General features: G+C 46.7%; 1 protein-coding gene across 1 annotated transcript in view; it reads left to right on the top strand.

Moving 5' to 3' along the window:
* The first annotated feature begins 2676 nt into the window (after positions 1–2676).
* The window catches only part of VWA2 (von Willebrand factor A domain containing 2), a 47155-nt gene continuing 39004 nt past the window's right edge, over positions 2677–10827 (top strand). Inside the window, 4 exon segments of the mRNA XM_007469643.1 lie at positions 2677–2728; positions 7504–7578; positions 8900–9033; positions 10288–10292. Coding sequence (XP_007469705.1) covers positions 2677–2728; positions 7504–7578; positions 8900–9033; positions 10288–10292 — 266 coding nt within the window.

Here is a 10827-nt window from a genome sequence, read left to right as displayed (position 1 = left end):
AGACTTGGGGCTTCTGCCTTGCTCTCCACGTTCTTAGATGCAGGAGAGTGGCCCTTATTGAGGATGTTAAAGGGATTTTTGGAGAGTGTTAGGTTGAAGTGAGTTTCCCTGCTGCATGTTGCACGCTTCTGTGCCCCCGCAGAGACTGACCGCTTCTCTCTCTGCCCTCGTCTCTATAGCCTGGGATTCTCCTGGCATCCTGCAGTGTTTCCCTTTCCACATCTCTGCTTAGGATTTTCTCTTTGGAATTCTCTCCTGATTGAGCATCTGTGTTATTTGTTTAGTGGAAAGAAACATGTGCATTGCCTGGCTCTTCCTAGTATGGTGGATTTACAGTGTTGTGTTAGTTTCAGGTGTACAGCAAAGTGAATTAGTTATACATATATCCACTTTTCTTTAGATTCTTTTCCCATATAGGCCATTACATAGTATTGAGTTGAGTTCCTTGTGCTATACACCAGGTTCTTATTAGTTATCTATTTCATATATAGTAGTGTGTACCTGTCAGTCCCAATCTCCCAATTGATCCCTCCCCGCTTCTCCCCTGGTGACCATAAGTTTGTTTTTTATATTTGTGGCTCCACTTCTGTTTTGTAAATAAGTTCATTTGTACCCTTTTTTTTTAGATTACACATATAAGTGATATTATATATTTGTCTTTCTTTGTCTGACTTCACTCAGTATGACAGTCTCTAGATCCATCCATGTTGCTGCAAATGGCATTACTTTGTTCTTTTTAATGGCTGAGTAATATTCCATTGTATATATGTACCACATCTTCTTTATCCATTCCTCTGTTGATGGACATTTAGGTTGCTTCCATGTCCTGGCTATTGTAAATAGTGCTGCAGTGAATGTTGGGGTGCATGTATCCTTTTGAACCATGGTTTTCTCCAGGTATATTCCCAGGAGTGGGATTGGTGGGTCATATGGTAGTACTATTTTTAGTTTTTTAAGGAACCTCCATACTGTTCTCCATAGTGGCTGTATCAATTTATATTACCACCAACAGTGCAAGAGGGTTCCCTTTTCTCCACACCCTCTCCAGCATTTATTGTTTGTAGATTTTTTGATGATGCCCATTCTGACCTGTGTGAGGTGATACCTCATTGTAGTTTTGGTTTGAATTTCTCTAATAATTAGTGGTGTTGAGCATCTTTTCTTGTGCTTTTTGGCCATCTATATGTCTTCTTTGGAGAAATGTCTATTTAGATCTTCTGCCCATTTTTTGATTGGGTTATTTGTTTTCTTGATATTGAGCTACATGGGCTGTTTGTATATTTTGGAGATTAATCCCTTGTCGGTTGCTTTGTTGGCAAATATTTTCTCCCATTCTGAGGGTTGTCTTTTTGTTTTGTTTATGGTTTCCTTTGCTGTGCAGAAGCTTTTAAGTTTAATTAGATCCCATTTGTTTGTTTTTGTCTTTATTTTCATTACTTTAGGAGGTGGGTCAAAAAAGACCTTGCTGTGATTTATGTTTAATGCAGAAAAACTGTAGGGTGAGATCTTAAATGTATTGCATCCCAAAGGACAAAAGATAGAATTTCTAGAACCTATTGTTAAGATATTTTTAGATTTTTTTCCCTGCTGAATTATGCTGGGGGGAAAAAGTCTAAATTTCATCTATATGATCCCTTTCAGTTCTTACGCTACACGTATACTTACCAAAATATAAGTCTGTCTGAATTGTGCATCATATCTTTGTGATTGAAATGATAATATTGCATTTCCAGACCTCACAGCTAAAATTAGAAGTAAACCTCAGATATGTGCCCTTATGGAATCAGAGTTATGGTCTATGGTTTCTCAAGAAAAGCTCTCACTTCCCATCCTTAATATCTCCCTCAAAAATCGATAAGTAATCAGGCTCCATGGAACTGAATTTTACCCATACTATAAGCATTAGGCAACAAAAAAACTTTACAAAAATACTTTTGTTTCTTCCTCAGCCATGTTACTGTTTTTTTCTTTTTTGTGGTACGCGGTCCTCTCACTGTCGTGGCCTCTCCCGTTGCAGAGCACAGGCTCCGGATGCGCAGGTTCAGCGGCCATGGCTCACGGGCCCAGCCGCTCCGCGGCATGTGGGATCTTCCCAGACCGGGTCATGAACCCATGTTCCCTGCATCGGCAGGCGGACTCTCAACCACTGCGCCACCAGGTAAGCCCCATGTTACTGTTTTTAAGTAATTTAGAAAGTGCGGTCTGGGAGACCTTGCTCGGTTTCAGAAAATGAAGGCTTTGAAATCAAATCTTCAATCTATCAGAATCTAACTCCTTGCGAAGAAATGGAGCTGCTAAGAGGGAGGGGCTTTCTCCAGGGTCACATGGCTGGTCGGGGCCGAGGCTGAGCAGGGCCCCGGGTCTCTTAACTCCGGACACAGGGCACCTTGCCGGAGTCTGTGAAGGAGCTGGGGGCTTTGGAGCTAGGTGTCTGGGAAAGATGTTAGGCTGTCCTTTAAAATCAGAATCACTGGAGTAGTCTTCCCCGGCTTTTTGGGATTTGAGTTTTCTCCAGGCTACTGTAGTTGTCATGGCAAGGAGCAGCCTCTAGGGTCATATCGGTGCCCTGGGAGAGGCCGAGCTCTTGTGGTCTTGTTTGGAGTTGTGACTTGAGGAGCTCACAGAGCTGATTGCTGATGCTTTATTTTCTTGTCCTGGCCCTATAGTTATATCAACATGCCCTCTTTCCTGTTGCTGGAAGCCATCTGCATTTTCCTGTTTGCCGAAGGTAAGTGTTCTTGGTTGTGGGGCGAGGGTTAAGGTGTTGAGGGGTTTGGTTTGCCTCACATCCTGTTGATTTTAACTTCTAAAGTTCTCGAGTGCATTTGTGTTTCTCCACTCCACGGCCACCTGCCTATTCTAAGCCCCATCATCTGGTGTTTGGACCACTGCAGTAGCCTCCTGCCTGGTCTCCTTGGGTTCACCTGGTTCCCGTCCATCCTGTTTTTCACACGTCAGCCATTTCAAAATGCAAAGCTAATCATGTCTGGACCGCTCTCCACTCCCATCCCCTACCTGAAACTTTTAAGTGATGTCCTGTTGCTCTTAAGAGGCCCTGCCTGGGACTTCCTGGCGGTCCAGTGGTTAAGACTTCAACTTGCAATGCAGGGGGTGCGTGTTCGATCCCTGATTGGGGAGCTAAGATCCCACATGCCCTGGGAACAAAAAAACAAAACATTAAAAAAAAAAAAAGGAATCAATATTGTAACAAATTCAATAAAGACTTCAAAAAATGGTCTACATCAAAAAAAGAAATTAAAAAAAGAGGCCCTGCCTGATCTGATCCTGTGCCACCTGGTGTCCCCTCTGGAGTCCCCTCTGTCCACCCTTTGTGTTGCAACCCACACTCCTTCCAGGCCTGCCCGGCACCCTTGCTCCCTCCCACCTTAGGGGTTCTCAGTTATGGTGGCCTCTCTGCCTGGATCATTGTCTCACCCCAACACTGCTCTTCTGGTCAACTCCTATTCATCTTCCAGCACCCAGCACAGTTCCTCCTGGACCCCCAGATCAGGTCAGATCCCCCTATTAAAACCTCCTGTAGTGTTGAGTTCCTCTGCTGTGTAGCACTTAACACAGATATGAGTTTATTTCTATGTGAATTTTTAAAAAATAATGTCCATCTTCTCCACTGGACATAAGCTCCATGAGAAAGAGACTCTGCCTATTCTCCATTCACCACTTACTGTGTGATCTTGGCTCCTAATACTGAGCTTGGCACATAGTTGGTGCTCAAGAAGCAGATTAATGAATGAATAATGGAGCAAATCAATTTTCTGTTTACTTCCCACTTTGGCCCTCCCAAGTTCTAGCCCCTTTGAAAGATGGTAGAAAGGAATAGTGTGTTTTGTGGATTGTCATCCAACGAGTAAGAACCAGTGGGCTGGGTGGCTGGCTGAGGCTAGCCCAGGGTCCTCTTGCGGTCTCTGAGGCTCTCTTCCAATTCTTCCCTGCTCTGTGTTTCTGTGAGTAGGGGTACACTCTCTGCTCGTTGGCTGCTCTCACCACCTCCCTGTTCTCTGGAGCCTCAGGGAGATAAGAGAGGCTGGAAGAAGGGTGTGCTTGCCCAGCCTGCCTATCCCCTCTCTTGAAGGTGCTGAATGTAACACAGTAGCTTCATGGCCAAGGAATTGGGGAGAGATGAGATGTGTTTGGGGACAGGACCCAAATGCGGTCCCTGGGGGCCCAGGCACAGTAAAGGTTCTGTTCTAGCTCATCGTGGAACTTTACCCTCTGTAGCCTGTCCAGTTTACAGGGCACTTGATCTGACCACCCCTAGGTTGTACAGATGAGGCAGGGGAGGCCCAGAGAGGTTCTGTGATTTGCCTGGAGCTGCACAGCTATCAGTAGCAGGGCTGAGATGAAAACCCACCACCCACTCCATCCCCTCCCCATCCAGCTTCTTAGCACCACCATTGCCCCCGCCCTCCCCAGGTAGGTGGTCCTCAGAGGTGTGGGCTGACTTGGTTGGGAGAGGAAGCAACAGTCACACGTTCATCAGCTCCCTGTTCCAAGGGGGACTTCTGCAGAGTCCTGAGGTAGTTTCACAGGGGTACAGTGGGGACATCACCCCGGTACCCACTCCCCTGAAGGAGCCCTCACCTGAAGCCTGGCACCTGCCAGGACAGCTGGGCACATGGTGCAGAGTTACATTAGCTGAGTCACATCTGTAGTGAGCGGCCTCTGGTCACAGAGCGCCTCCTCCCTCCCTTCCGGGGCAATGGCTGGTCTGTCTCCAGCTGGAGAATTTGCTGGTAAGACGGATTCCTTAGCTCCTGGACCCTTTGCCAGTAATTCATGGGCTCATTCAGGAAAGCTTAGTGCCTACTGGCTTTGACTACAGGGTCAAAGGATGTGAGCATTTTTATAGTTCTTAATTCATTTGGCCAAACTGTGTGCAGAGAGCTGGGCTGGGCTCTGTGGAGGACAGGTGGAGGTGTTCCTGCCCTCGGAGAACTTCCAGGGGTGCAGGGCTCATGGGAGCTGCACCACATTACGGGATGGGCTGCAGCAGGAACCCCCCCCAAATTGACAAGATCTTGATGATGTCGAGTACACTGACGCAGAAAGCCTCCATTTTCTGGAGGACCAATTTGCTGAATTACTGAGTGATTTTTGTGATCTTTTGTTTTTGGAGTTTGGCGGGTAAGTGTTGCCTCTGCTTCTGTCCCAGCGTCTGCCATGTGTTTTATGCAAGTGGAGGATTTTTTTTTCTTTAATTCAGTCTACTGTCTGTATTGTAGTTTATGTCTTGTTTCTGCCTCTGGTGGCAAAATGGCAGTGGCAGACTTTCTTGGACTTCATGACATCTACTTGCTTGTCTGACAGCTTTTGACTGTGGAGCTAATGGCTGGTTCAGCATTTTGGCCTAGAACCATCTTCTACTCGAGTAGAGATTAAGGGGAGGGCATATCAGGTGAGCAGGAACTCAGATACTGTCGGGGGAGACGTAGACACTGGTTTAGTTTGTTTTTCAGGGACTGGTGAATGTAGAGGGGCCACAGAAGGTGGAGCTGGGACCAGCCAAGGGGGTAGTTGCTTAATGCAATGGTGCCCAACCTTTTTGGCACCAGAGACTGGTTTTGTGGAAGACAGTTTTTCCACGGACCCGCGTGGAGGGGGATGGTTTCGGGGTGACTCAAGAGCATTACATTTATTATGCACTTTATTTCTATTATTATTACGTTGTAATATATAATGAAATAATTGTACAACTCACCATAATGCTGACAGGAGGCGGAGCTCAGGCGGTAATGCGAGCAATGGGGAGCGGCTCTAAATACAGATGAAGCTTTGCTCACTTGCCTGCCTGCTGCTCACCTCCCGCTGTGCAGTCCGGTTCCTAACCGGTCATGGACCAGTATCGGTCCATGGCCCGGGGGTTGGGGACCCCTGGCCTAATGAACTCCAGGGGGTGCTGCCAATGAGTAGCATGCCCCCCAGAACCTGACATCATTTTTTGGTGTCCTCCTCCTGGTCACCTTCCTGGCAGGGGCAAATCCCCCTGAGCCCAACTTCCCTGTGTTGTGTGATTGCTACCCTACACCCACCCCCGCCTCCCTCTCCTTTACCTCTTTACTCGGTAGTACCCCCCACCCCATCTCACATTCCTTCATCTGCCCTATTCCCGGCCTGTCCAGCTCCTGGGCTTTGCCCACCCTCACTTTGTGCCCACTGTGCTTATCCAGCGGACATGGACGTTTATAAGCATCTACATGTCTGCTTCTTCTCACAGCGACCATGCACAGTTGGCTTTTCAAATAATCCCTCCAAGTGGCACCTCACTGTCTTCAGAACTTTCTTTTTTCTTTTTTTTTTTTTTTTGCGGTACGCGGGCCTCTCACCATTGTGGCCTCTCCCGCTGTGGAGCACAGGCTCCGGACGCGCAGGCTCGGCGGCCATGGCTCACGGGCCCAGCCGCTCCGCGGCATGTGGGATCTTCCTGGACCGGGGCACGAACCCGTGTCCCCTGCATCGGCAGGCGGACTTTCAACCACTGCGCCACCAGGGAAGCCCATCTTCAGAACTTTCATCGGGGTTGGCTTGCTCTTCAGCACCTGGCATGTTACCTGCCCTCAAAGTTTATTTTGAAAATTGTTGTTAGCTGCTCATATGCCATTATTACAATTTTACTGGGTATCACATAGAAGAAAAAAAATGTATCCACAAACTTTCTACCCCAAAACTTTTTAGCCCTTGTTCATATTAATTGCATTGAATGAATGTATCAGTGTTTACTGAGAGTTCTATGTCTTTGGATATTTGTTATCGCCATTGTTCCTCTGAAAGAAGTAACATTGAAGGGAGTGTCTTGGTGCACATTTTCCCTTCTCTAAAGTTGTTTTTCCTTTGGATCAATTCCCAGGTGCGGTACTATGGAGCCTAAGCACTTTGATGACTCTTAATTCATTTGGCTAAATTGTTTTCCCAAAGGGTTGTACCAGTTTACAGTGTCACCACTGGAAAAGCTTTTCCTGATTTAATCTTTCCCCAGTTACATTTAAATTGAAAACTTGATCATCTAAATTTCACATTCAAAAGGGTATCCCATTGTTTGAGTTAAAGTGTTTTGTCACCTGTTTGAAAATTTTCCTTGTGCTTTTCTATGAATTCTCTTTCTTCTGTGAATTGTCTGTTCACGTCCAAGGTTAATGTTTATGGCAAGATGCTACACCCCAGAGGGGCACTCAGTTATCATGCCTACCCAGGGACGAAACTCATCAGAATCACAGGCTCTCTATATCCCCCCATATATCTTTTTAATTTTTCTCTTCAAAATACCCAAATTTAAATGCAAAGATACCTGATAGAAGTGGGGCAATTGGTAGGGGTGGAGGGAATTATTTATGGTATCCATCTGGTAATTTTTAAGATACAATATCATTAAACTCTTTCACATTCCTGTTTTCTCTCTTGTGACCCGTTTGTTCTGGTCGTATAACGTGGAGACTAAGACTCCTCCCCTCTCTGCCTTGTCATGACTGCTTCTGGTGTTTTCTCTCCTAGTGCCCCCATCCCTCCCTCTTCAGGAAGTCCACGTGAGCAGGGAGACCATTGGGAAGATTTCAGTCGCCAGCAAAAGTAAGCCCACGTTTTACTTAACCCTCCAAACACCTACTTCAACCTCTGTGTGATGGACTCAAGAGAAGCCATGTTACTCCGGACAGTTTCTGCCCCACTCCTGTCTTCTTTCATGCTGTGGCCAGAGTCATTTTCCCCAAACAGGGGCCTGACCAAGTTCCTCTCCTGGGTAAAAACCCTAGGAAGATCCCTGTTGCCGAATTTCTTGGCGCGTGCTTCAAGGTCTTCTGTTGTGTGACCACCATCTACGCAACCAGCCTCGTCTACTGCCATATTCCTTCTCTTCCTCCCTGCTTGTCATCCTCTCCACATGCTCAAGCCACACCCGCCTACTCCCAGGGACCCTGCAGTCCTTTCCCTCCCTCTCTGGTGAAATCCCCCTTGTACACTGCTACCAGGTGGTGCCTTCTCACTGGTGGTTCTCTGACTTCTGCTCTCTTGCACCTTCCTGGTGAGGTGATAGGGTGTGGACTCTGGAGCCACACCTGTGGACAGCCTCAGTTTGATTCCTGGCTCCACCACTTTCTGGTACTTTGGCCTTAGGAAATTTCTGAATTGCCCTGTGCCCTGCTCTCCTTATCTCTCCAATGGGAATGCAGATTGTAAATCTGTTTAGGGGTGGGGGTAGGGGGCTAGAGAGCTGATAGCTAAAGAGTACAGGGTTTCCTTTTGAGGAGATGGAAAATGTTCTAAAATTGATTGTGATGGTGATAAATACATCTGTGAATATACTAAAAACCATTGAAGTGTATACTTTAAATGGGTGACTGGTATGGTATGTGAATATTATCTCAATATAACCGTTGAAAAATAAATAGTATATCTCAAGGTGGTTATGAGAATTAAATAAATTAGTACATTTAAAGTGTTTAAAGCAGCACCCGGCATATAGGAAAGATGCAGTCAGTGCTGGTTATCATTACGTAGAGTCTTGGGTAATGCAGCCTTATGAACCAGGGTGCCTGGCTGTGTCCCAGACAAGATTGTGACCCCTGAGGGCAGGAACCAAGGCTCTTGGGTATCCCTCACTGGCCCAGTAGCCCCTCCTCTCATACGGCTCAGTTAGTGTTGTTGAATTAGACTCTTCCATTATTATACAGACTTTCACGAATTGTGCTTGTGGTAGGTGGGTGCTCCCTGCTGCAGAGGAGGGCTGCCTCTGGCCCAGAATTTCTCCAGTGTTATTTCCCCCATTGGGCTTAGAGGAGCTTGACCCACCACAAGGTTGTTTCTGCCTCCACTCTGCTTTGGGAGTAAGATCTTTTGGGGACCAGACTGTAGGGAAGCTGATTGTCACCCATTCTGTCCCCCTCTCCCCTAGTGATGTGGTGCTCGGCTGTGGCGGACGTCCTGTTTCTGATCGATGGCTCTCACGGCATTGGAAAAGGGAGCTTTGAAAGGTCCAAGCACTTTGCCGTCACGGTCTGTGATGCTCTGGACATCAACCCCAGGAGGGTGAGTGCAAGTCTCGTTGTCTTTGTATGAGGGCGTCTTTGGCTGCAAGTGACAAAAATTCTGTCTTAAGCAGAAGAGGGCATTTACTGGCTTGTGGAACCAGGAAGACTAAGGAGGTGAATCCTGGCTCTAGGCACAGTGGGATCCGGGGACTCAATCCCTCTCTTTTTCTCCTCCTCTCCATTTTGCTTTCCTCTGTTGGCTTCCTTCCCAGGCAGGTTTTCCTTACATAGCAAAGTTGCCCTACATTGTCCCTCAAGGTGGTCACCCCAGGAAAAAGAAAGTAGACTTCTTACCTTGTAGAGCCAGCAGAAGTCCCAGGGAGGGCTCTGATTGGACAGGCATAGGTCACATGACAATCCCTTGACCAATCACAGAAGTCAAAGGGAAGAGCTTGTCTGGCCAAACCTGAGTCACGTGCTTATCCTCATTCTTGCAGTGGGGATGAACACTTGGATTTCCCACTAGAAAGAGAGGTTGTGTTTGCAGAACAGAGGGAAAAAGAAAGCATGCTGGCAGACAAAAACTATAACTGCCTCTGAAGACTAGAGTTGTAATATGAAACACAGCTCCTACCCTCTCTGTTCACTTGAAAGGAACAGCTCCTGCCTAATCAATCCAGCCAGTATCTTCATTTCTTGTTCTTCCTTGTTTCAAATAGCAAGTCTTAAATGTCAGCAGTGCGCTAGCTGTGGCTCTTGTTGCTAAAGGGGCGTTTTGGAACAACTCAACAGAAAAACAGGCAGTGAACACAGATAGTTCCCAGAAAATGAACCATAGATGGCCCTTTGACATAGGAAAAGATGCCTGACCTCACTCAATGTAGTAGCAAATCTCTGACCGATATACCATTTTTCACTTAACTAGATTAGCAAAAACCCAAAGTTTGGTGTCGTGCTCCATTGGCAAGTCTGTAGGAAACCGGTGTTCTCATGCGCTGCTGGTGGGAGTGTGCAACCTCTCTATAGAGGAATCTGTAATAACAGTGTCCATCAAAATTACAAAGGCTGGGACCCTTTGACTCAGTATTTTATTCTACAGATACTCCCACGGTGCAAAATAATGCACGTATGAAGTTATTCATTGCAGTGTTGTTTGTAATTGTAAAAGATTTCAGGCAACCCAAAGGCCTGCTCACAGGGGACAAGTAAATCTATTATGGTGTCTTCATATAATGAAACACAGGGCAGCTTTAGAAAGTAAATGAGGGAAATCGCTGATGTGGAAAGACACCAAAACAAATTGAGTGTAAAGATAAGGTGCAGGGCTTCCCTGGTGGTGCAGTGGTTGAGTCCGCCTGCCGATGCAGGGGACATGGGTTCGTGCCCTGGTCCGGGAGGATCCCACATGCCGCGGAGGGGCTGGGCCCGTGAGCCATGGCCACTGAGCCTGCACGTCCGGAGCCTGTGCTCCGCAACAGGAGAGGCCACAACAGTGAGAGGCCCGGGTACCGCAAAAAAAAAAAAAAAAAAAAAAAAAAGGTGCAAATGGTATGTATAATGTGTCACCTTTTATGAAAAATGGAGATGAAAAGAGTCTATGTTTGTATTCGTCTGTATGTGCGTGAAGAAACTCTGGAGGGATTTGTAAGAGGCTAAGAGCACCGGTTTCCCATTGAGGGAGAGGGTGGGAACTGAGCAGATGGAGCACAAGTCCAGAGGGAGGCCCATCGCTATAGACGTCTTTATACTTTATGGATTTTGAACCACGTGAACTAACTCAAAAATCAAGTAAATTTAAGGAGGGCATTTTGGTCTGGAAAGCTATAATTACTTGAATTAGGGGCTAGTCACA

Source organism: Lipotes vexillifer, unplaced genomic scaffold (assembly GCF_000442215.2).
Source record: "Lipotes vexillifer unplaced genomic scaffold, Lipotes_vexillifer_v1.1 scaffold240, whole genome shotgun sequence".
Taxonomy (NCBI): Eukaryota; Metazoa; Chordata; class Mammalia; order Artiodactyla; family Lipotidae; genus Lipotes; species Lipotes vexillifer.
This window is presented reverse-complemented; position numbering and strand designations above follow the sequence as displayed.